The sequence below is a fragment of the Rattus norvegicus genome, chromosome 17, assembly GCF_036323735.1.
Source record: "Rattus norvegicus strain BN/NHsdMcwi chromosome 17, GRCr8, whole genome shotgun sequence".
Lineage (NCBI taxonomy): Eukaryota > Metazoa > Chordata > Mammalia > Rodentia > Muridae > Rattus > Rattus norvegicus.
The window spans coordinates 71,638,670-71,665,002 of NC_086035.1; the positions used below are offsets into that span (position 1 = coordinate 71,638,670).

The window sequence follows — 26,333 nt, forward strand, 5'->3', positions numbered from 1 at the left end:
CAGTTGTTCCTTTTATTCATTCGTTTATGGGCCCCAGGTCTCCTCTCCCCTTTGTGTGTGTGCATGCATGTGCATGTGTGCACATGTGCACAGGTGTGCATGCTTGTGAGTGTGCATTTAGAGGGAGGACGACTGTTTTCCTCTCCACCTTTTTTGAGACAGGGTCTCTCACGGAACCTGAAGTTCGATGTTTTAGCTAAGCCAGCTCCTGGGATCTGCCCGCCTCTTCCCACAATGTTGGGGTCATAGGCATGTACAGGCGTGCTTGGATAGTATGTGGGTGCTGGAGATTTGAACCCAGAGCAAGTACTTGTTGCAGAGCAAGTACTCTTACTTTCTGAACTTCCCCATCCTGCACAGCTCCTAGGACTTTGAGCAGACTGATCCGTACAGCATCAGTCTAACCAGATACTTTTTAAGGATGAGGCCCAGCTCCAGCTTCTCCTGGTTGTCTGCTGGATCCCTGCTACCTCCTAGGTCTCTGCTGGGTTTTTTGTCCCTTTCCAGCCTGTGTCCTCTGGTGCCCAGGGCTTAGTTCTGGGGCTGCTTCTCTTTATGTGGCCTCTGGAGACCTCATCATTCCCTAGCACCTGTGTGCTGCCCCTGCTCCCAGGTCATCCCTGGGCTGCCTTCTTGATTCCTCCACATGGGCAGTGCACAGTGGATACAGATCCAACACCCCCTGCCACCCCCCTGCCACCCTCCATTCTTCCCTGCACAGGGAGTGGCAGTTGCACCCTCTCATCTGTGCAACCCAAAACCTTAACCCTTCTATCTTTCCTTCCACATCCAACTGACAGCTAAACCAGCAGCTTCTACTTTTTTTTTTTTTTTTTGGTTCTTTTTTTCGGAGCTGGGGACCGAACCCAGGGCCTTGCGCTTCCTAGGTAAGCACTCTACCACTGAGCTAAATCCCCAGCCCCACAGCTTCTACTTTTAAGACATGGCAGAGACATAGAATTTCTGATGCTTCACCCATCACCATGGCCTACATTTCTACCCTGTCTCTCAATCGTTACCGCATGGCCTTCTGCCCAATGTTCAGAACCACCCTGCTAAAAATCAGGTCAGATTTAATCAGTCTTCTGCTGAGAACCGCCATGGCTTCCTCCTCCACCTCACCAGAGATGGTGCTGCACAGGGACCTCTGTGACTAGCTCTGACCTCATCTTCTTCTCTCTGCCTTTTTACTCATTTCTGACACCCTGGTTTCCTGTCCTGTCCTCTGACACAGCAGCCCGCAGCTTCCTCAGGACCGAGGCAGGCACAGCTGGCTCTGCTTAGAATGTTGTCACGGATTGAACCGACACATTTACCCCTTGACACTTCCTGTCCCCTTCACTATTTTATTTCCTTTGGGAAACTTTGACCCACCTGATACAATCCAGATTTCACAAGCTTTTGGTTAACGGACTGTCTCCCCTAACTACCATGTGTCTAAAATGTTCGTCTGGGAGCTGGGCCTAGCACACAGGCCTGTTTCCCTAGCTGTTAGGATAGCCGAGAAAGCAGGGTAGCCAAGGTTAAGGCCCATCTGGCAACTCTGTGAGAGATAAAAAGTAAAAAGTATCCATAGAGGTAGGGGATGTCTGCACACCACCACCAATGCCGCCGCCTCCCCCCCCCCCCCCCCCCACACACACATATGGGAGAGAGGAGGCATAGTCACAGGTAGAGTACTTGCCTAGCAATATTTGAGGTTCTGGATTTTATCCCCAGCAGTGCAAGAAAAACAACCAACCAACCAACCAACCAACCAAAACAACAACCAGAAATGCTCATCTTGGCCGTGTGGTGCTAAATATGCCCGACACATACTGAATCGTTTCTGTTCACAATAGCCAGGAGTGCCAGTCCACACCTTTAATCCCAGCACTTGGGAGGGAGAGGCAAGAGATTTGCTGTGAGTTCAAGTCTAGCCTGATCTACAACCCCCCCCCCCCAAAATAAATAAGTAAAATGCCCAGTATGCTTGCTGACTAACTGAACACTAATGATCCCTTTCTGTCCTTATGGTAGGCAGTGCTATTTCTCTGCACGCAGTTTGTGGGCATTTGTTATGTAGTCCAGGAAACGGACTTAGAAACGGGGCCCCTCCTGGGCTCTGAGATCAGATGTGTGTCCACAAGACCTCTTACTGCATTTTTATTCTTGAGATAAGGAAGCCGAGGCTTAGGAACATGGGGTACATTTTTCAAGGCCACACACTTAACCCGTGAAAAAGCTGGGATTTAAATCCAGTAACTTGGTTAAATCGGCTACGTTAAATCTGGTAACTAAGCTGTGAAACTCTTAAAAACCTCCAAAACAGTCAAAACCCTGTTAAGCTCAATTATCATTGCTGTTTTGTAAACATTGTTTCAAATGCCTCGAGGATGTTCTGGGCCTTTAACACAGCAGAGGGGGAGGTGAACTCCGAGCAAGCTTGGCCGCCCAAGTTGGCAGGCTGATGTGTTCAGGCAAGAAAGCCCGAAAAGGTGTAAACTGAGGTACTCATAAGTGTGATTATCCCCTACTGCTTTCTCAGGGATGCCACGGAGCAGCCAATTACCTTTCTCAGGACTGGTGTAAGGAGTTAGGAGTCTGGAATTGCCTAGTGGCCAGCACCCAACCCTCACTGCCTCTTTGCTACCCTAGCTAAGACTTGCTTTGCTGTAGAAGCCCCCACCTACTGGATTTTGACCTCTGCCACAGTTCTGGGTTATGAAAACAATGTCGTTTTGGGAGCTGTGATGGAGTCTATTGCTTTGTTCATGCTTAGCGAGTGCTTTACCCTGTTATGTTCTGAGCCTGCCCTTTTGTGTTTCGCTTTTTGAAAAGGAGACAAGGCTGCATCTGTTACTTCTCACTGCTGTGACAAAGTATCAGACAGAATTTAAGGAAGGGCTTGTTTGGCTCACATTTCAGGGGTCCATTATGACGGAGAAGACAGGGTAGCTGGCTGGAGCAGTGTGGTGACAGGGGCAGGAGGAAGGCCGTTCACACTGCCTCAGCTGTCAGGAACGAGGAGGATGCTTATCCTGCTGTCTCCGATTTATTCAGCTCAGGACCCTAGCTCCTAAGATGGTGCCACACGTTCTTGAAGGGTCTTCCCCACTTAGTCAAACCTGCCTGTGAACACCTTCCTAGATGGCAACCATGAAAATCTAAATCCCATCAAGTCACTAATAAAGTTAACCATCACATGGAGTCTAAGTTCCCAGGCTGTCCTGGCACACACTGCATCCATCCTCAGGCCTTGAACGCTGTCTTTGTGGCCCTGGCAGGCTTTGAACTTGGAATTCTCCTGCCTCAGCAATTTGAGTAGATGGGATTACAGGCCTGTGTCCCCAGGCCTGACCGAAAGTCACTTTTATAAATTTTTTTTTTAAGATTTTATTTTATTGTATGAGTCCACTGTAGCTGCCTTCAGACACACTAGAAGAGGGCATCAGATCCCATTACAGATGGTTGTGAGCCACCATGTGGTTGCTGGGATTTGAACTCAGGACCTCAGGAAGAGCAGTCGGTGCTCTTAACCACTGAGCCATCTCCAGCCCCGAAAGTCACTTTTAAAAGTATAAAGACTATTGCATGTGACTTCACATTCGCTGATATTGTAGAGTATATAAACATCATTCGTTGTCCTTAACCCCCTACCCAACACGTCTCCCCATCTCCCAAGACACTGACACATCGATAAGCTATGGCTACCATTCTGCTAAATTGGACAAAGTTTACAGGTTATCAAGTCTTCACCAAAAGCCCAGGATGTACCTCGGTGATGGAGTGGTTGTCTAATATGAGCAAGGCCTTGAGTTCGATCCTTAATGCAGCAAACGAATGGACCTTTCTGTAAAATATAATTAATGCAGACAGTACCGTGATGGATGGAGTACTTGACAGATTGAAAAGCAGAGTGCCCAAAGTTCTCAGTATAAAGTTAGGGGCAAGCTGCATGTACTGCACTGTCTTGACCACACTTACTTTGATAGGCTGGGAGGAATCAGAGTGGGACACTGTGCTGTGGGATGGTTCAGTGGGTATAAGCGCCTGGTACGTCATAGCTTCAGTTGTCAACCTGATACAAACCTGCAGTCACCTGAGAAAAGTGAAGATCTTCGTAGGTCGGATGGGCCTGCGACTGTATCTGTGGGAGCATTTTACTGATTGCTAATTGATATGTGTGTGGGGTGTCCAGCAAACGTGGGTGATCCATCCTGAGGGAGGTAGGCCTGGGCTGTAGCTCAGCGTGAACCTGGGAGCAACAGTGAACCTCCGTGGTTTCTGCGTCAAGCCTCTGGAAAGATGTGAAGTAAGGTGAACTAAATCCTTTCCTCTCCAGGTTGCTTTGGCCGCGGTCTCTCTCACAGCAACAGGAAAGCCATGTACACACTGTGCTCGCCTGAGGATCCGAGTCAGATCCCCTGCATCCCGACACTGAAAGGAAAATGTGGCTCCTCCAAGTTCCTCTATGACCTTCACTCACAAGTGCCTGTATGCACACGCTTCATACGCACAACAACAATAAGATATTTATTCTAAGAAGAGACTAACTGTAACTGAGCAGTGGGATTACTGGTGATTTTGGTTTCCTCCTTTAGCATTTTCTATGTTTTAAAGTCTACACCTTATGTTTTGTAAGAATAAAAGACTTTTTTTCTGGTCTGCCACCTGCTGGTGAACTGCAGGGTAAATTACATCCAGTGGCGGCTTTCCTTTTGCCCCCGGCCCCTCTCTCTCTGCAAGCTTCTCTCATTTCTTCAGCCAGAGTTCTATTCCTTCCCCATCTTGCCGTTGATTTTCCTTTCATTTTGTAAATATTGGCTCATAGATTTCCCTTTGTATGGGAAGCAATGTATCGGATCTGTTTTCAAGTGACTGCAGTTTTTATCTATTTCTATCCCTGACAACTTCTGTCCTGACTGAGCTTTCCAGACAGACAGATGGCTCATGTGGAAGCAGGTCTTAGGGCAAGGGTCAGAAGCCCCAGTTAGCCAGGCAAAGTGGTAATCCCAGCACTCAAGAGGGTGAAGCGGGAGGATCACAAATTTGAGGCTAGCCTGGGCTATATGGCAAGTTAGGCTAGCCTCAGCTCTGCAGTGAGACCTTGTGCCATCGATGTATTAGTTACTTTTCTTGTTGCTGGAATGAAATACCCGGGGGTCATGGCAGGAAAGGCAAGGCGGCAGGAACTGGAGACAATCCATCACCCCATATCCTCAGTCAGGATGCAGAGGATGAACACAGCCGCTCAGTCCATCTCTCACTTTCTCCTTTTAATTCAGACCAGGGTAAGAGAGAGAGAGAGAGAGAGAGAGAGAGAGAGAGAGAGAGAGAGAGAGAAAGAGACTGGTTGCAGGGTGTATTAAGGCTTCCTGGCAGCAAGTGGAACAGCTCTGATGAATGGAACACCTTGCAGCTTTGACGAAGCCTTTTGATTGTCACATAAAAGTCAATTCCCGAATACCAAAATCTCTTATCAGATCGAGGAGTTGTCTAGGGAACCATTACCTATGCGAACATAGTCACTGTAGGAATTCCAGGTTTGCCAGGAGTGCCTTATAACTGAGGTTATGCTAAGGTTCTGAAATTCCCAAGAAAGAGCAACCCCATAAATTTCAGATAACTATCATCGATTATTCCTAAGAGATTACCACAAGGCCTAAGGAGCCATCACTCCAGAGTAAACATCAGGTACAATGGCTCATCTAAAATTCATGTACAATTGTGGGCCTTTCACCGCAATTAACTGAATCTAAAAATTCCCTTACTCATGTGCCCAGAGGTGTGTCTCAGGTGATTCTAGGTCCTTGACAGGTGATAATCAATGGTAGGGAACACATCTTGCAAGAAGGGACCTCTTCTTTTTCTCAAGATTTATTTATTTTATTTATATGAGTACACTGTCATGTTGTCGCTGTCTTCAGACACATCGGAAGAGGGTATCGGATCCCATTACAGATGGTTGTGAGCCACAATGTGGTTGCCGGGAAGTGAACTCAGTCAGGACCTCTGGAAGAGCAGTCAGTGCTCTTAATCCCTGAGCCATCTCTCCAGCCCAAGAAAGGACCTCTTAACAAAGTCTTTGGTCTACTTTCTGGGAGGACAGGGGCTCAGCTACCATTGACAATGGATGTGAATTAGTGAGGGCTCTCGGGCAGCCACACGGAAGGTGGACTTGAGAACACAGGTAGAGGCAGGAGTGGTCATTACAGGGCTGCCGCACTCCATAAACATACATCACTACTCTCGCGTACTCACTAACCATACCGTAACAAACCTTCTGTGCCAGGACTGTTCTAGGCCTCGCTCCTGACCCAAGCAGGTTAAATATCAATGGAAGAAAGAGATAATAAAAAAGTTACTTATACTTTATATGGTATAATTGCTAGTGTTAAATACCAAGAAGATAAAACAACAAGGGTGTGTGTGTGTGTGTGTGTGTGTGTGTGTGTGTGTGTGTGTCTAGTTCTATTTTTTTGTTGCTGTGATAAAATAAATACTCTGAAAAAAAAGAGCAACCCTGGAGAAAGGTTTATTTCACTTACAAATGCCAAGTCACAGCACAGTTCCATAAATGTGTGGCAGTCCAGGCGGGGATTTCAAACAGCTACTGCAGCACATCTGGAGTTAAAAGCAGAGAGAAATGAACGTATCGTGCCTACCTGTCTGCTTGCTGATGCCCAGTTCAATCTCTCCCCTCCCATATAGTTCAGGACTGCCCCCACCACGCCCCATAGGGAATGGTGCCACCCACAGTGGGCAATCTTGGAGGCAGTAGCAAATGCTGCAAAAGAGGGATAAAATTTCAGGCAGGGAGTCTTGGGAAAGTAACTTACCCAAGGAAATGGAGAAAGTAATTATAATTTGGGGAGGGTAAAGGGGGTAAATTATTACCATCTGCACTGCTATTAGTATCTCTAATATAGTATTACAGCCAAAGTGTATTGTTATCGTATATTATTATTACTTTCTCTGCTACAATTAATGTTGTGATAACCACTACCACCTCTGGCTGCTGAGTAATTTAAGCAGTGGCTTGTGGTAGTCAACGTTTACAGTCTCATACTGGGAAGGGCAGAAGCAACGGGATTCGTGGGAATTAGTTATGAGTGAAGATTAGCAAACAAGATAGCAGGCAGTGAGGCTCAGGCCTCGAATCTCAGCACTCAGAGCTTAGAAATAATATGAATCTGAGGCACACAGAGAGGCTCGTGCTGGGGAGGGAAGGAGGGAGGGTGAGGGGAGAGAGAGAATATGAATGGAAACAGAGAGAATGCTTATGTGTGTGCTAAGGATGACCTTTTGGCCCCAACATATCACCAGTATCATCCTCAGACCCCAAAGGCATCGAAACAGAGAGCCCTCTGACACAAGGGAGAATGGTAATCACATCTGGGAAGAGCATGGGTGTAAAGTGTAGGACAAAGGGATTACCAGGTAGGATCGTGTTTCTACTTAACATTTATCTGGTGGTTAGAAACGGGGTGGGGCAGGGGTGGTGGGGGTATGAACTCCGTAGGAGACTAATTAAGAGGAGCTGGAGGTCTTTGCTGTTCGGCAAGGTAAGAACAATACAGAGTGAGGGAGGAATGTGGTAGTACTAAACTAATGGGTCAAATTCTGCTTGTGACAGAACTTGTCTACTCGAACAAACAGAAACTCCTTCACGTTTAAGATCTTCTGCCTGGGGTTGGAGAGATGGCTTAGCTTAGTGGTTAAAAGCACTGACTGTTCTCTCAGAAGACCTGGAGGCTCGAAACTCTAACTCCAGTCCCAGGGACTCTGATGCCCTCTCTGGCCTCCAAGGGCACCAGGCATGCATGTGACACACTGACATCCACGCAGGCAAACTATCCACTCATGTGTAAGAAAAGTATCTGTCCGTTAAGCGTCCTTATAAATGTTGTTGTAAACGGCAAAAACACGTCCTTCCTGGCTATGAAGCCGCGGGGACACGTGCAAGCTATAAAGGGAAAAACTGAATAGGCCAACTACGTTTTATAGCTCAAGTAAATAGCAGTTTATATTTTGCTTTATTAGATTTTCATATATTTAAAGACAAATCTGGGGGTTGGGGATTTAGCTCAGTGGTAGAGCGCTCGCCTAGCAAGAGCAAGGCCCTGACAAGGCCCTGAGTTCGGTCCCCAGCTCAAAAAAAAAAAAAAAAGACAGATCTGTCACCTTCACTTCCCTGAGGATGCATATGCCTCATTTAATCTCATTCTCCCTGCAAGGGGAGAAAAGCCAAGATCTGGGGCTGCTGCTGTCCTTTAGCCACACTGCCCTTGCGTGGCACAGGCAAGGCACTGAGTTCAATCCTCATTACGGTTTGAAAAAAGAAAACGGAAACCCGGCTAAGATCACATGACATGCCCGGCACCCCGACTCCTGGCCATTCAGTTGAAAAACAGTGCAGAAGGAAGGCAGGAGGAGATGGAAACACGGTTGAAGAGTAACTCACTGATCCGTCAGCAACTGAAGAAGCATGGCGTGAATGACCACGCACTCCGCAGCCTCCGTCTCCAAGCATCCTTATGACTTCACGCCGGGGTCAAAGTCCTGAAGGATAGCCACGCCCCTCGTGAGTTGCTGGGCCAAGGCGCCTGTTAGGTCTGCAGAATCCTTCAGCCCTGACTGTCGGAGGAACCTGGCGCAAGCCGCGTGCTGACCTGCACAGGCCAGATGCAGGGCTAAAGGGAGACACGGGTGATCGACGCTGAGAACGTGCTCTGCACTCGGAAACAAATGTTGGATTATTCGGTTCTACAGAGCTTACGCCTGTCTGTGCACTCTGGGTGTGGATGTGTGTGTGTGTGTGTGTGTGTGTGTGTGTGTGTGTGTGTGCACTTGCCGCAGTGCCTGTTGGAGAGAGGAGTGAGAGGACAACAGGCAGGAACTGCCTCTCTCCCACCGTGCAGGCCCTGGCGGATCAAATGCAGGCTACCAGGCTCGGCTGCAAGTGCTTTCACTGACTGTGTCCTCTTGCCAGCTCTCCAGTTACACACATTTCACACCGCCATACCCACCCGTGGTGGCCCATGTTGGATTGCAGACTGGGTTACAATTTTTTCTAAAGAAAACAAACCTGCCGGGTGTGGTGGTACACGCCTTTGATCCCGGCAAAGGGGAGGCAGATTTCGGTGAGCTCTGGGTCTACCTATTTTATGTACTGAGTTCCAGGACAGTCAGAGCTACACAGAGAAAATCTGTCTCAACAATCAAAAAAAAAAAAACAAAAACAAAAAACAAACAAACAAACAAAAAAACCCAAAACAACCAACCAACCAACCAAACAAACAAACAAACAAAAAAACAAAAAGAAAAAAAAAAGAAAAATCTATTTAAAATTAATCAGAAAATCTAAGACGCTTTTCCAGTTAGTGGCGAGCAGGAGGAGACGGTTTCTCCCTAGGTTCACTCTTACGTGCTATTTAATCATGGTTTTAACGGGACATAAAAACTCCTTAATATTTTGCTGAATTACCATGACTTAGTGTTAAAACTCTGTTGACCAATCTTTCTACTCCATGTGCAGAAATCAGCACTAAAAGGTCCAGGCATGCTAAGCGTCCAAAGGCTTTCTGGTCTCTAGGAGCGGGTCCCAGTGCCTGCTCTAACTAGCAGCAGCTATCCTGTATGCCCTGCAAGTGAGATCCGGTCGTCTGTGAGTCTCTGCAGCCTGATCCCACTGAGCCGGAAAGATGGTCCTTGGCTGGAAGAATCATGCTAATTGAGCGCTTTCTTCTAATGTCAGCTATAAAGGATCAGCTCTGCACAGCAGTGGGGATGCAGCTCAAGGCTAGATCATGTCTACTGGCCCTGGGCTTGGTCCCTAGTATACACAGAAAGAAAAGCACTCGGACTCTATCTCTTTAAATCTATTTAAAGTCCTCATAGAGGAGATAGGAAATGCTTTCACCTTACACACATTGTTATGGCTTCAAATAACAGTCTCAGGGGTAGGAGAGAGGCCTCAGCAGTGAAGAACACTTGCTGCCCTTAGAGAGGACCTGAGTTCAGTTCCCAGCACCTCCAGTTCTAACCGACTTGGTGCCTTCTTCTGGCCTCTGGGGCATCTGCACATATGTGGCACTTGTTCATAAAACACACGTGCACGTAAGAATAAATAAATAAATCTGGAGGGAAAAAATCCACAGAAACCAACCAACCACAGTCACAGGATGGTGGTTAGTGTTCCCCACCACGGTCACGATGCCAAACATTAGTTCTGGCATTGAGGCCAGCCAGGTCTACATAGGTTCTTTTTTTCTTTTTTTTCTTTTTTTTTTTTTCCGGGGCTGGGGACCGAACCCAGGGCCTTGCGCTCGCTAGGCAAGTGCTCTACCGCTGAGCTAAATCCCCAACCCCTCATAGGTTCTTTTTTTGAGATCTTGTCTTAGAAACAAAGAATAAGGGAGAGAGGGTTCAATAGTTAAGAGCATTGGCTGCTCTTCTAGAGCACCCAGGGGTCCAATTCCCAGCAACCGCGTGGTAATTAACAACATTCTGAAACCAGTTCAAAGTAACCCAGCACCCTCTTCTGGCCTCCACAGGCACCAGGCGTGCACACGGTACACGTATATACATGCAGGCAAAACACCAACACACACACACACACACACACACACACACACACACACACACACTAACATTTTCAACACCAAAAATGTAAAACCAAAAATCCATGACGTCAATACCAACAGCTCTAATAGTATTTACAAATGAAAAGCTATTTTAAGGAAGAGACTTTTTTTTCAGGGGTAGGGACTGAATGTAGAGCTGTGTGCAATTTGGGTGTGTAGCCCACATCAGTGCTTCAAAGGGAAACGTCCGAGAATCGGCTGTACTCCTACCTGAGCGATTTCGTTCATCTGTGGAGTTGATGTCGGCACCCAAGGACAACAGAGTTTGAACTGTGCTCGTCTGTCCTTCCTGAGTATTGAAACAAGTTCATTACCACTGTGACGAGGACAAAGCCAAAGCTTTAAAGACATCCTCTAGCATGTACCGGGAACTCTTCCTGACACAGCCACTGTGAATGCTCAGTCTTCCTGTTTTAAGGAAGGCTTATATCCCCTATGATTCTATCATGAATCACTTGACAATGGTAATGCTCAGTTGTTAGGGTGGATCATACAACTGAGTTTCCATCAAGGTCAGCAGAACAAAACCTTGTGGTTTATAGGGAAGTCACAATTCCAAAATTTCCCGATCATATGAACTTTTTGTTTAAAACTGTTAAGGCAGAGGGGAGTTGAAAGACTGAGGCTCTCAGAAGAGAGATCCTACTACAGCCAGAGCCATTCACACAGTAACTCATACGCACCGTCTAGCCGGTCAGTGGGAGACTAAAGTCAAGATTTCTAGAGGAAATGTTAGCTTTTCTTCTTCCCATGTTTGTAGGTGGCACTCAGGCCATTCAGGTCCCTATCCCTTGTATTCAGAACTGTGTGTGTGTGTGTGTGTGTGTGTGTGTGTGAGAGAGAGAGAGAGAGAGAGAGAGAGAGAGAGAGAGAGAGAGAGAGAGGAAGAGGGAGGTGTCTGTTGAGGCTAGAAGATCTAAAATATCTAAAGAAATAAAGGAATAAGCAAAACTACTTTATACCTTGTGTTTTCCAAGGATATTTCCAAGCTATGCTAACATGGCTGAACTGAGTTATACCATGAAGGGCATGACGTCACACACTCCCCTGGAGCTGGGTTACAGACAGTTGTGATTTGTCTGCTGTGGGTGCTGGGAACAAGAGCAGCAAGCACCATGACCACTGGGCTCTCTCTCCAGCCTCCTACTCACTTATTTTTAATAGTTTCGGCATGGCTATACTGAGGTGGAATTTTGCAGTTTGCAAGTGCTTAGGGACAACTGAGAAAGCCTCCATCACCCTTCAACATCTTTATGGTTTTAAATAACATTATTCCTGGAAACAAGAGGGGGAAGGGTACATAAAGCCCAAGCATGAGATAGATTTAAGAGTTCCCTTGGGAGGCAGAGGCAGACAGGATCTCTGCGTTCAAGGCCAGTATGGTCTACAGAGCGGTTCCTGAACCATCAGGGCTACAGAGAGAAACCCTGTATTGAAAAGCAAGCAAGCAGACAAACATGCAAACAAAAAAGTTATCTTTTTATTTATTCAGTATACAGTATTTTACATGCATGTATGCCAGCACACCAGAAAAGGGCACCGTGGGCTACCATGTGGTTGTTGGGAATTGAACTCAAGACCTCTGGAAGAGCAGATACTGCTTTTAACCTCTGAGCCATCTCTCCAGCCCTTATCTCTCCATTTTTTTTTAAATAAAAAAGTCAGGTTTCTATTTGAAAAGATAGAAGATGGCTCAGTGGTTAAGAGAACTGACTGTTCTTCCAGAGGTCCTGAGTTCAAATCCCAGCAACCAGATGGTGGTTCACAACCATCTGTAATGAGATCTGATGCCCTCTTCTGGTGTGTCTGAAGACAGCTACAGTGTACTTATATGTAATAAATAAATAAATCTTTAAAAAAAAAAGGGGGGGTTGGGGATTTAGCTCAGTGGTAGAGTGCTTGCCTAGCAAGCTCAAGGCCCTGGGTTCGGTCCTCAGCTCCGAAAAAAAGAAAAGAAAAAAAAAAAAAAAGAAAAGAAAAGATAAAAGACTTGGAATCACCAACATCTCAGGAATGTAGAATACACACGGAGCCAAAGATGCCAGGACTACAGAGCTGTCCGTCACTGGAGCAAAGCAAGCCTAAAGGAGTGCTGACGGGAGAAGCAACTGACCTTCGCTGCATAAAGAAGTGCTGTGAGCTGGCTTGACTTTGCTCTCACATCGACATCAATGCCAAGACCGCACACCAGGAATCGGATGGCTTCATCCTGCCCAGTGACTGCTGCTCGGTGTAGAGCCTGGGCCCCCAGACTATCTGTAGCTGAAGAGCAAGCCTAATAGGCAGGAAAGAGGAGCAGTGTCAAATGCAGAGGAATCTGGGCCCATGGTCCGTCCTGTAGATGTTTTGGGGAAGCTTAGCTTTCTCAGTGGTTCTTCTGGACAGAGCATATGATTTCTGCCTGATTAGCAAAGGACTTGAAGTGAAATGTGGTCAATGCTGTGGCCTTCGGCTCTGTCAGGATACTTTGTTGCTATTACTATTCTCTTTTTTTTTTTTTTTCGGAGCTGGGGATCGAACCCAGGGCCTTGCGCTTCCTAGGCAAGCGCTCTACCACTGAGCCAAATCCGCAACCCCGTTGCTATTACTATTAAAGGACACCATTTACTTAATCCTTAGTTCCTTAACTGCATTCTGTATGTTGGACTACTGGATTCTCCCTGGAATATGTCCAGGGTCCTGAGTGTGCTATGCTATACTATGTCAGCACTTTACTTTGAGTCCCAAACCCAGCATCACTTAACCCTTGTGGGAGCCTTCTGAAGAAAGTACATTTTGTCACCATCTTAGAGATGGGAACAGTAATGTACTGATATGTACAAAGGCCAAAGGTCCTCCCACTAGGGAAACTCAGAGGAGCCAGAATTTGAAGCCAGCAGATGAATAATGACATATTGTTTATTCCCCAGATCTAAAACTTCTAAAGAAGAAATAAAGGAATAAGCAAAGCCCCTTTATACCTCGTGGTTTTCAAGGAGCAGCTTGGCTATGCTGACATGGCCGCACTGAATTGCATCCATGAAGGGTGTGACGCCACAGTTGTCTCTACAGTCTGGTTCATAGTGACATCTATAGCCAAATCCAGAAAATGGCAGAGCTGTGAATAATCACCACTTCAAACCCAAGAGAGGTGACATGATAGCCTAAGGGCAGACTGTGTGCCTCACTGATAATCCGTGACAGCCTCTGAACCGAGCTCTAGGACTTGGGGGACTTCCCTCTTTAAGCCATACCATGTCTGTGAGACCCTTCCTTTTGTCAGCTGCTCAGCTGCTGCTTCTGTAGTCACCCTTAGTACTGTCTTCTCTTTTCTCTCCCAACCCATTACATACATAATATAATTAATTCTGAATCCAGGCTAGTTACAACTCCTCCTCTCCCTCTCTGCTTTCACACTGATGCACAAGTCTACTGACAACAGCCTCCTGACATTCTTCTCATCACTACCTTCTCCTCATGATCCCCACCCACATCCATCCTTCTGCCCTCGCCCTCTGGAACAACCATAGACATCCTGCTGTGCAGTCCAGCCTGGCCTGGAATTCATGCTTCTCTTGCCTCGGTCTCTGGAGGGCTAGAACTACACATGTGCAACACTGCATGCAGCTTTTTAATTCTGGAGTTCTGTGGGACTATTATTTACCCACAGTCTTCCTCGTTGGCCTACGAAGGCCACTGGAGGGGAGCTATGCTTAGCTCCTTACCCAGACCTAACCTACAAAGGCACTCGAGGAGTGTTTCTTCAGTGAAGAGTATTTACAAATGTGCAGAACAGCAGATCTGTGGCTCTAGGTGTTTGACACATGCTTTTAGGACGCAGGGACGCTCTTTGCTTTGACCGACTTCTTTCCCACTTCTGACCTCACGTCAGCACGCGTAGATTGCAAAGCCCCCCATTTGTACCTGGCCCATCTTGTCTCTGCTTATCTGAACTCTTTGCTTTGATCTCTCACAGAGATGGAACTACTCCGCTTGTCCCAAGGTAGAATTTTTATGCTTCCCCCAAACCTGCTCCTCTTCCAGTGTTCAACATCTCTCAGCAAGTGGCACAGGCCCCACACTGTAAGTCACCCCTGGGGTTCCCCTGCCTCTCCTCTATCTATTTTCGATGGTGCCGGGGATGGAATTCAAGGCCTTAAATATGCCAAGCAAGCACTCTCCCAGTGAGCTACCTCCCCAGGCCCTCTCAGATCCCACTATCAAATTATTCAGCTTTTGCTACTGATTCGATTTTTTTTTTTTTTTTTGGTTCTTTTTTTTTTGGAGCTGGGGACCGAACCCAGGGCCTTGCGCTTCCTAGGCAGGTGCTCTACCACTGAGCTAAATCCCCAACCCCCTGATTCGATTTCTAAGAGAAACCCTCAACCCACCTCTTCTTCATTGCCTTAGTCACTGTTCTACTGCTGTAAAGGTAACTCTTTATGAAAAAAAAAAGCATCTAGTTCGGAGCTGGCTTACGGTTTCAGAGGCTTGACTCGTTATCATTGCAGAGCATGGTGGCATACAGGCAGGCACTTGGGCAGTAGCTGAGAGTTATATCCTGATCCATTGACAAAGAGAGCCTAAGCTTGGCATGGGCTTTCAAAACCTCAAAACCCACTCCTCAGTGATGCAATTCCTCCAGCAGGGCAGCTAATCTTAATCCTTCTAATCCTTTCAAATAGTGCTACTCCCTGGTGGCTAAGCATTCAAATATATGGAGCCATTCATGTGGCACCACCACACTATTCTAGTCTCATCTCTTCAGCCCTGCCACCACCACCATTACTTTCCTGTTTCACTTCGTCAACCTAAGAGACAATCTCACAGAAACCTGTTCCTATCCCAGGTCCATTTACATTTTATAACCAGGTGATCCCAGAAAACTGATTTCTTACAACCCTTGGCTTAAAAACCATTCAACAAGGGGCCAGGAGAGAGAGTTCAGTGGTGATAGTATTGCTGTTCTCCCAGAGGACTGGGGTTTGAGTCCTTCTGACACCCTCTTCTGGCCTCCACAGGCACCAGGCATGCACGCAAGCGAAACATTCGTACACAGAACACGAAAATAAGTAAATCTAAAAAAACAAAACAAAGCAAAAGAGGAAAACCCAGCCTTTCAACGAGGTTGGGCATGGTGGTGCATACCTTTAATATCAGAAACCTCAAAACCAACCAACTCAACTTCTCAATGTTACCTCACATGCTCGGAATAAGATGCAAACTTTTCACAATGGTCCACAGCATCCGTATTCTCTGTTTAGACTTCAGCATCCTGTGAACCATTCCAGTCTCTCAAACGCGTTCTACTTTTTCTCGGTGCAAACAGCTCCCTGACTCCTCACGTGCAGCTGTTGTTCTCAGGTGAACAGCTTTTGTTTGGCTAGTGCTGAGACATTTACTTTTTCAGGGTCTTTATTAATATATACTTTATTATTATATACTTTATTAATGCATCCTACCACACACTCCTATGGGGACAATGAACTCCCTGCAACGCTCATTGGTATGCAGGCCTTGTCCTTTGCGGACTCTGAGCTCTCTATGTAAAAGGAGGACTAGCTCCTTGTTATATCTGAGAAATACTTTCTGCCAACTTACCGTTTTGTGCTTACCTCTCAAGAAGCTCCTGGACTGCTTCGAAACAGCCGTGCATTGCTGGGGGGTGAAGAATGGAGACAATTGGAACATTTTAGCATGTACTCAAAACTTTGACGGGGAGGCAGCACACTGTCTAAACACTGACTGAGTGTGTGCAAAACCCTGGGTTTTCTCCCAGCACAACGAGTAAATAATTAAAAACAAGCACAATTCGTATTCCTCTAACTTGTTCTGCCCATCATTTCTTTTAACTTTGCTGTTTTTATTCTATTTTCTGTACGTAACTATTTTGCCTACACATTTGTATGTGTGTCACATGTATGAATCATACCCACGGAGGTCAGAGGAGGGTGATGGATCCCTTGAAGCTTGGGATCTAGAGTTAGAGATGGGTTTGAGCCACCGCTTGAGTGTGGGGAACTGAACCCGGGTCCCCTGCTAGAGTGATAAGTGCTTTTAACCACTAAGTCATGTCTTCAGCCACATCTGCCCTGGTTTTCTCGCGGAGGCAAACCTAAAGCAGGTACAATTGCTGTCCCAACAAGGAAAAATTCAACTAAATATATGGTAGAGAATGATGGTTTCACTTTACACATCTGGTATTTCATCTTTATGAGCACTTGCACGGCAAACTTTTAATTTTAAACTTATTATTTCCTCCCTTTAGCACTGTGAGGTTCAAAGGGCAGTGTGGTCTTCCGCCAGAAAACTGCAAAAAACATTTTGACTGTAATCTACTTTATAGGACTCTATGAAAATTATCCAGAAAGTTACTCCTCCTATTGAAGATGCCTACATTCAACAGGAAAGATTCTGACTATCTGCCCTCCGTTTCCTTTATTTTGGTGATAAGTTGTTGACTGGTTCTCCAAGGGAATCTTGTGTGTGTGTGTGGTGGGGGTGGGGTGATAGGAGAGCTGGCTAAGTAATTTATGAACTGTGTGGAGGACTTTTTCCTACTTATTCAAAAAGTTTCAAAAAGAATTTCTTGATCCCTAAGGGTCAGCTGAGGCTGGAGAACCACTGGCTGCTTGCTTTTTTTTTTTTTTTTTTTTCCTAAAGATTTGTTTATTTCATGTCTTCAGGTACACTGTAGCTGTTGTCAGACATATCAGAAGAGGGCATCGGATCCCATTACAGATGGTTGTGAGCCACCATGTGGTTGCTGGGAATTGAACTCAGGACCTCTAGAAGAGCAGTCAGTGCTCTTAACCACTGAGCCATCTCTCCAGCCCACGCTGGCTATTTGTTATCCAGACTGTCTCAGGGATTGGTCCAGAGAAGTAAGAGCTCAGGATTCTGAGTCAATGAACTGCCTCTTACACTAATTAGTTCCCAAGTTTCTCTCTTTGGGTGGGTGGGGTATTAGGAGTTATGACACAGGGTCTCCCAACATTGCCCTGCTGGTCTTAATCCTGCTGCCTCAGCTCCCCGAATGCAAAAATTACAGGCATGCACTATGCCACCTGTGACTGCCTGTGATTAGACACGTGGGACTATTACCCACACATTCCACTCTAATTTTGCTTTTCCCTAGGACTCGACAGCATGGTATCATTACCACTATTAAAAGCTAAAGAGGACATTTGCCCAAATACAGGCCAAGACCCAGGGTCACGGACTTTAGAAGGAACAGAGCAGATTACCATATGACTAACCAGAAAGGGTAAGAGATATCCAGGAAAACTGGACTGACATAAGGACCTATTAGCCGCAGGTTTTGTCACTTTAGAAACTTTTGGTTTGCCAAGAGGGCACAAGATGTCCTGCTGCCTTGACTTCTGTTTTCCCAAATCCTCCACTCCCCTGCAGGTGGCTTGAACTACAAACTGGAGACAGTGCTTGGGCAGAGCCAGCTGCAGACTACAGAGCTTGCAGGGTGTACCTGCAGTGTGTAAAGGAGTTCTTCTGATTTTGCTCTCTGTTTTCCAAACGTCTGGGCAGACAGTGAGCAAGTACCGGAGGATCACAGGGTCGCCTTCCCTGCTGGCAATGTGGAAACTGTTCCAGCCATCCTTGTTCTTCAGGAGTGGGTTGGCACCGTGTTCTACAAGGTCCTGGATCACCTCAAGGTTCTTCCTTGTGCAAGCCATCATCAGAGGAGTCCTAAGGCCAACCAGGAATGGAAAGGAGCTGAGGCATTTGTCTTCATATTATGGATGTCTTTGGTACAGGGGGAAAACCTAGAGGAGTCTGGTGGGGGGCGTGGCAGGAAAACACCTTAGATGATCGGCCTCTGACTTCTCTGAGGACCACGGAGGAATAACAAGGGGAAACTGATTCTGAATGTACATACACAGTAGTAGGTTGTCCTAGTAGGTTGTCTGAGAGGCAAAGTCCATTTATGAACCAAGCAGAAGACTGATAAAAATCCACAGATAACCCTCACGATATAACGGAACTACATCTTTACAAAAGACACACTTTCAATTATATGGTTCTCTCTTGTCCTTAATGTGCTGAGGTCAAACTTAAAAAGCTCACGGATGCTAGGAGGGTGTGCCGCCTCTGATCTATGTCCTAGCCCCTATGTTGTGACAGACTTAAAGGCAGGAAACTTCATTAAGCTATGAGCCTAAAGAAGTTTACAGCCTCCTAGAAACTAGACACGGAACTAAAAATAAGAGATGCCAATGTAGCAAGAAATTAAATTGTTTTGTGTGGTGCAAGAGTATCCACCAACATTCTTGCTGGTGGCTCTGAAAGGCTCTTCGTGACAAAACTACCTAAGAACTCAATATTTGGTGCATGGTCAACTGAATTTTGTCAACAGTACTTATCCGCTGTGGCCATGCAAATTAAAATACTGTAATCGTGACTAGGTAATTTAGCGAAATGTCTTCAGAAAAAAAAAACGCATCTTGGGCACACTAGTAGTAGTACAATTCAGCCGTTACACTCTACTTGATTACATTTCAACATACTCTTTCAACAGGAAGGGATTGACTCAACTAAAGAACCAAACACACAAGAAAAGAAGGTCGGGAAGAGGATTATAAGCTGAGAAGATTATACATCTAACGAACACACTGAAACATATATGAAAATCTGCGATTCTTCAGGGAGTGTCGATATAGCTGTTCTGGACCCTAGGCTGGGCACCTACCAGTCCGCCTTCTTCAAGGAGTCCACCACTGCACCTCGGCCCAGGAGGTAGCGCACGCAGTCCCGGTGGCCCATTGAGGCAGCTTCGTGCAGAGGCCGCTTGTAGTCTCGGTTGGCGGCCTCGATGTCCATACTCCAAGCCTCCACTAGGTACGCTAGGATGTCCTGGCGCCCGTGGCGTGATGCGAAGTGGAGAAGGGTGTCCCCAGCTGGCCCTTGGCTGCCTCGGAACATCTCTGGATCCCAGCAACCTCCAGCTACCTCCAGCTCTTCCCGCAGGGCGCGCAGCTGGCCCTCCTGCACCAGCCTGCAGAGACGCCTCGGATCCCCAGGCGGAGCCATCGCCCTGGACCAGGGTGGACAAAAGTAAGAGGAAGACCCACGTCCAGTCTTCCTAGATGCAGACCCGTGCTATGATAGGTTGGGAGAAGCTTAGAGAAGGTTGGCACTTGCGCTTCCGCTTCCTGCACGTGACGGTTTCCCTAGACTCTCCGCCCCGCCCCCCAGCCGGATCTGTCCGCCAGCTTCTTTTTTTATGCCTCTTGCCCAGGTTTGGAAGTCACAATTTCCAATGTAGAATGGTGTCTCCTCTGGCGACAACATGCACACTCGTAGGTCACTCTGGTTACCGCGCTCCAAACATGCCGACTAGCCAGGGTGGGGCCTCAGGCAGCTTGGGGTAAAGAGGTGCACCTGACATCCTGGAGCTGTCCCTTGTACCCGAGTGATCTAGGGATGGAAGACCTATCAGAATGTAGTGTGTCGGTGTACCGCGATGCCCTGAAATGGGGCAGAAGGGCTTTGCAGCCTGACATCGCACCCCAGATGTGGTCTGCTCTCCACCATACAGCCTATGAGGATGTTTGCTGGCCTGCTCTGGTGGTAGCTGCACAGGCAGCCGAGCTGCAGTGTGGCCAGCTCTCCGCAGCCGGGCGCACCCTGCCCACCACTCTGGAGCATAGCTGGCCCACGTCTGCTGCAAGGATGTCTGCAGGGCTGCACAGCCGCATCCTTCGGCTGACCCAGCTCCCAACAGCAAGGGTTTCTGGGGCCTCTCAGAGCCGGGCCGTGTCCTTGTGCTCCGCCCGATCCTCACTCAATCCACAGCCGACCCCAGCCCCCTCCCCACCCGCTGCTGCCTCCTCAGCCCCCGCGGGAACCCAGGGAGCTCGAAGGAACTCTGGGAAAGTTTTCTTCGCCTCCTCCGCGGTAGCGGAAGCACAGACGGGGCGTGGCTCAAAAAACGGAGCCACGCCCCTTCCCGCTTCGCGTGCGGATTGGCATTAGAGTCTGTCTCTCCGCGCGACCCTTCCAGTTCGGAGTCCCCATTGGTTCACGCGTCCGTCCGTCGTCTCCGGTTGGAGGTTGAGTCTTGGCAGTGAAGAGGCGGAGCTCGCGGAGGAAGTCTGCAGTCGTCTCTGCTCGCTGCCTGGGCCGAAGGAGGGGCTTGCTGGTCGGGGAAAGGCTGGATGTCCAGCGGCATCGGCCGGGTGGTGTCGGCGGCGGGGACCAGGGCCGGGCCGCCATAGTGCGTGAGACCGTGGATTTGGCGTGGGTTGCGAGCCGGGCAAACTTCATATTGTGGGGGCCCCGCGCAGGGGTCTTGGCCTCGGGGGGTGGGGCCCTGGCTGAGGGTGGGTGTAGGAGCTGGCCGCGCCCGCGGTGGTCAGGAGTGGGCCTGCAGGAGGAGGCCGGAAGCTCTCTGCAGACCGGCATCCCTTCGCCGCTCCCTGAGGCTCCGGAAGGGGCAGCACCTGAGAAGATATAGCCTCAGCTGCTGGTAAACCTGGCTTGTCTCCACTGTAATGTTTTTGACCTTGGGCGAGTCATTGTATGCTGCTCCTGACGTTTGTGTTTGCCTTGGTAGTCTCCCGCCCCCTCACCTGAACAGGTGATGGTGATTTAGGGGACGCGAGAAAGCCTGGGGGCGGCTTTTGGAGGGCTCTTTGAGATCCAAGCAACCTTTATTGGCTTCCTTTCGAAGAACTAGGCATTTAACCTGACGGTGTTTCTGTTTGGGGAGTAAAATGGAAGTCGCCACTGCCAGGCTGAAAACAATTTCTTTGCATTTGGCACTGTATTGTGGTTCACTGAGCGCCTGACATTGTCTATTCCATAAACGATCTATAGGTAGCATTCAGGTTTTAGAGGCGAGGACATTGAGGCCTAATGAAGTTAGTGATTTTTTTTTTTTAAACCAGGTATTGGAAAGTTGAGGCGTCTGATAGTTTCAAACTTTTTGCTACTTTGTATGGTTTATGTCTCAACGTTCGAGAGACTGAAGCAAGAGGGTCTTGAGTTCGAGGCTAGTCTGGGCTACCTACTTCTCCCTTAGAAATGATTTCACGTTTTCTTACTTTATATCTCTTAAGTTTCCCGTCCTTTAAACAAAACTGAGAATCCTGGTTCACAAGAGGATGAAGTTGGTTATTTAATTAGTATTCCAAATAAGATTCTGCCTCTCCTCTGCTTTATGAATTTACTTTGGTCTGTGTTTCCCTTTGAGAAACTATATATTTTCTGTGAATCTACCCTATAGCCCTAATGATTTTTCTGGAGAGGGATGGATATTTATGTTTTAAATTTATGAATAGGGCTATTGCTTCTCTCACTATTTCTTCAGTGAAGGTCCTCGGAGTTTGAGGCCTTTACTGCCTCAATTGCCTTGTAACTGTCATTGGGATTGGGATTTTTCAATCTGACTTTTGTTGTGTTTCGTGGATCTTTGGTACTTGGGTGTCGCTGTTGAGGGATCAGTCCTTAACTGTTTTCTTGATTTGTGAATACATAAAACTATTTGAATTCTATTTTTTTAATCCTTTTTAAAGATTAATCTTTTTATTTGCTTACTTATTTACTTATTATCTGTAAGTACACTGTAGCTGTCTTCAGACACACCAGAAGAGGGTGTCAGATCTCATTACAGATGGTTATGAGCTACCATGTGGTTGCTGGGATTTGAACTCAGGATCTTTGGTAGAGCAGTCAGTGCTCCTAACCACTGAGCCATCTCTCCAGCCCTGAATTCTAATTTCAAATGTGTTTCTAACACACACACACACACACACACACACACACACACACACACACACACTCTTCTTATATTTCTCTGTCCCCTCCCAGGCTGACTTTTAGACAAATGTAGCTTTTGTCTGTGCTGTTCTGGATTTGACAAAACTTCTACAAATTATCACCAAAGCCAGCTCTTACATTGTCAGAGCTGTCATTTACATGCTCTTTGAAGACTCTTCTTAGGTTTCACAGAACTCCCTGGAGCTTTAACTGGGTATACTACAGAACCTCTAAAAACAAAATACACTGGACTTGGTGGCATACACTTGATCAGCCCAGCATTTAGTTAGCTTAAGACGATACCTCAGCAAAGCAAGGCAGACCAGCCACCAACCAAAACATCAAAACCACAGGAAGAAACCCTGAAATGGAGACTTTAGGCCTTCCACTGTTTGAAAAGTGATGAAAGCAGACATTTCTTCCTTTGCTTTCTAACATAGCTAATGCTGTCGGCTCTCTTCATGGTCCACAAGCGGAGTCAGTTGTCCTCCATTTTTCTTTTGGTCTTCACACCTTGTGGATGCTCACGTGTCCTCACTACCCCACTTTTGCTCTCAGGCCTTCTCCAGTTCTTGTCTAGCTTGGTCCCACGACTTTCTGATTTGTTTTGCTGGCAATCTCCATGTCTGTCTAAACTTGGCTGTGTGATGGCCTTGCTTTTAAAAGACAGCATGTTATTCTGAGTTGCCTGTGCAATAAAGGCCAGTGTCTTTAGCAGTATGTAAGAGGACCCTTGTAGTCTCTGGCCCAAGTTCATTCTCCCGCCTTGTTATTTTTTCATTGCCCATGAGTTAGCTTTTTGTTGTGAAGAAATGAAACTTTTCTGTCACACATTTTGCCATTCCTTTGGTTTTTATTCATATAGGTTTTTTTGTTTGTTTTTTGTTTTGTTTTGTTTTTGTGTGTGCCTAACTGAATCCCATTCATCATTTAAGGCTCATCTCTTTATGGAGATTCTTCTAACAGTCCTAATTATATTTACTACCGTAGGCCCTTATGTGTATATTTATGTAGCGCTTGGATTGCTGTATGTTTAGCAATTTGTGTTTGTTTTGGTAGCTGCCTTATGGTCAGGCTTACTTATTTTTGTATGCTCTCCAATGTCTAAAATAGCGTTAGCAACAAGGATACCATAAGGAAAGCCCTCATGGAGTTCATAGTAAATCTGGGATATGGTAGAAAAAAAGAAGAGGTTGAGGAATGAATAGATAAATAATAGAAAATAGAAATAAATATAATTTTCAAATACATAAAGATACATTGTGGACAGTATATAGTGATTTGTGTTCTGCTGTTCCTAACGAGGCACACGGAATGAGCAGCCTAGCCCTTCTGTCCTTGAAGTAATAAATGGGTGCTGAGCTTAAGGAAGTACCCAGTGTTTCAGGGCATGAGGTGGCCGCAAGAGATTGAGGCCGCTGGGCTGAGAAAACTGACTCAGTTGGTCAAGTGCTTGCCAGTCAGGTATGAGGACCTGCCTTGGATCCATTAAAAGCAAAAAACCCTGCAAGGCATGAGATTGCATGCCTTGTAATCTCAGCGCTGGGAGACAAGGCAGGTACCAGAGTTTACCGGCCAGCTAGTCTAACTGAATCAGGTGAGCGCTGGGTTTCAGCTAGAGAAATAGGACAGATTCTGAGAACTGACACCTGAGCTTGACCTGGCCTCCCGATTCATATACACCAGCATCCTTCCCCCACCCCAGTCCTCACAGCAAAGATTGGGCCACCTGATGTGGACCTTTGGGCTTAGAGAAGCAGGAAGTGGCTGCTAGGTTTACATGAATCCTGAATGACAGAAAGAGGAATGAGAACGGGGTGTCCACTCCTGTGTCTGGTGTTTGTTTGTTTTTCTAGAGTTAAATAGAGCAAAGTATTTAAAAGTTTTTCCCATTTTGAGTGTGTACAATAGACTGTATAGTGACATTTCTTTACAGTTAAGCGCTTCTGAATATTTGTTATTAACTGTCTTTGGTTGTGACATAGAACAATGTTTTTAAAATTATATAAAAATTCAACTTAAGGGTGTTTGTTTCGTTTTTAGTAAAGTTTTGCCTCCAAGCTGGCCCACAATCCCTGAGTACTGGGATTAGTTATATATCTTTATGTTCCACTAATGTGAGATTTTTTTGCCAACCTCCTGTAAAATTTTTTAGACCTAGAAAGGGAGAATGTTAGAGTCAAAAACACACTAGGCCAAAAAGTCAGACAAGCCAAGTTCTTCTGTGGTATTATTAGTTAAAAAAAATAAAACAAAGGTTGAAATTTATGTATGTGGACAGCAGAATGTAGAGTGTGCAAATGCCTACAGGGGCAGAAGAATCATTGATCCCTGGAGCTGCCCACACATGGATGCTGGGAGCTGAATTCTAGTCATCTCCTAGGGCAGCAAGGACTCGAACCACTGACCTTTCCTCCCAGCCCTTGGTGCTATTGCTTAAGAGCTGCATTGTGGCTTGAAGCAGGTCTTTTCTAAGCCCCAGTTTAACTGAACCATATTTTGCTGATGAACCGAGAACGTAGAGAAGGCACTGCAAACACTAAAGCAGGCCATGGGCTGTAAGGAGCTTAAGGAGCTGTGAGATAGCTGAAACCACCTCAGCCCAACTGTAGAAGGCAGTCCCATAGCTGTGCAGCTTTTCACTTAATTAGCAGTTAGTTATGAGGTCATAAACAAAGGATGCTGGGTAGAAATACATCCTCCACTTGTCTTCCCTACATACCTTACAGAAAACAGCCTCAGAGTGAAAACAAGTTGTCATTATGTAAATAATTGCTTTTAATAATATAACACAACAAATATTAAGACAATAATCTATATAAAGCCTACTTTAGTAGACATTCATGAAAGCATTACAAGTGTCTCAGGAGTGTTGGATCACCACTAAGTACTTCCCAGCTTGAGTGGCAGCCTTAGAATTCTGGAATTGAGGGGCTGGGGATTTAGCTCAGTGGTAGAGCGCTTACCTAGGAAGCGCAAGGCCCGGGGTTCGGTCCCCAGCTCCGAAAAAAAGAACCAAAAAAAAAAAAAAAAAAAGAATTCTGGAATTGAGGGATAACACAGTTGGCCATATTTATTTGGACTCTCAGGCTCACTGGCTGTTACTGGACGTTTCGAATACCAGAGTCACAGTAATAATGGACTGTCACGCAGTACCTCACCTGTCTACCTGTGCGTCTTCAAAGCCCATCTGTCAGAGAATTGTTTGGCGCTTTTAGGGAAGCTACAGGTGAGGTCGGGGGCACGTTATCTAATTAGCAAAGTTAAATTTGGGGTTTGGAGCAGTATTCTCTCCAGTGAGGAACCCTTGTACTAGGAAGTTGGCTTGCTTTGTTTGTTTGTTTGTTTGTTTGTTTTCTAAGAACAGTTATTTAATAATAATCAGCTTCTCCAGGAGTTCTAAGAAATTAGTCTTCATCTTGTCTATGTAGGTCTATAAACTCTAAGTTCTAGAGGATTTTTTAGCATGAATTCTATTTAATATAGAGGGACAAAGAGATTACTTGATGTCAATTTCAAGTAATCCTGAATCATTAGCATAACCTTTATTGTAATAACCAATAACTCCAAACATAGAAGGACCAAATGGTAGAACTTTATTTTTTTTAAATTGCATAACAATCTAAAAAGGTTCCGGGTGGCGGTAGCTCATGGGTGTTTGTGTGTGCACATGGGTGTTTGTGTGTGCACATGGATGTTTGGTGGAGGAGGTTGTTTTTAAAGCAGCAATCTTAAGTACTCAGGCTGCTAGGAGAATTCTTACCCAGGGTGTCCTTAGAACACATCATGGTCTAGAGTGTTCTATCAGCATCCACGGGAATCAGCTGCCTGTTTGACTTGGTGTAGGGAAAATGGGAGCACACAAGATACACATCCTTCTATGGACTCCGCATTGGTAAGGGCGCAGGCCTGGAGTGAGACCGATTGCAGCAGAACCTAGAAGTGCAG

General features: G+C 46.4%; 2 protein-coding genes across 6 annotated transcripts in view; one reads left to right on the forward strand and one right to left on the reverse strand.

The window, feature by feature from the left end:
- Nucleotides 1–6,501: 6,501 nt before the first annotated feature.
- Ankrd16 (ankyrin repeat domain 16) lies at nucleotides 6,502–19,708 on the reverse strand. The gene is made up of 8 exons (NM_001033698.1): nucleotides 19,315–19,708; nucleotides 18,094–18,314; nucleotides 16,223–16,265; nucleotides 13,589–13,697; nucleotides 12,742–12,903; nucleotides 10,839–10,917; nucleotides 8,447–8,675; nucleotides 6,502–6,606 (listed from the first exon to the last, which is right to left on the reverse strand). Exons 1-7 carry the CDS (start codon nucleotides 19,653–19,655, stop codon nucleotides 8,518–8,520), a joined length of 1,113 nt encoding a protein of 370 aa, NP_001028870.1. The 5' UTR covers nucleotides 19,656–19,708; the 3' UTR covers nucleotides 6,502–6,606; nucleotides 8,447–8,517.
- A 973-nt stretch (nucleotides 19,709–20,681) lies between these two features.
- Nucleotides 20,682–26,333, forward strand: part of Fbh1 (F-box DNA helicase 1) — a 38,081-nt gene continuing 32,429 nt past the window's right edge. The window contains exons 1-2 of one of the 5 annotated variants that reach the window (XM_039095537.2): nucleotides 20,732–20,841; nucleotides 25,475–25,614. Coding sequence is in view for 2 of the 5 variants with exons in the window: in XM_063276239.1 (XP_063132309.1) it covers nucleotide 20,841 (1 nt within the window). In the remaining 3 variants the exon portion in view is untranslated. Of the gene's footprint in view, nucleotides 20,842–20,884; nucleotides 21,094–25,474; nucleotides 25,615–26,333 lie in introns of those variants that run through there. The other 4 variants (XM_063276239.1, NM_001106119.1, XM_039095536.2 and 1 more) reach the window with 4 other exon arrangements.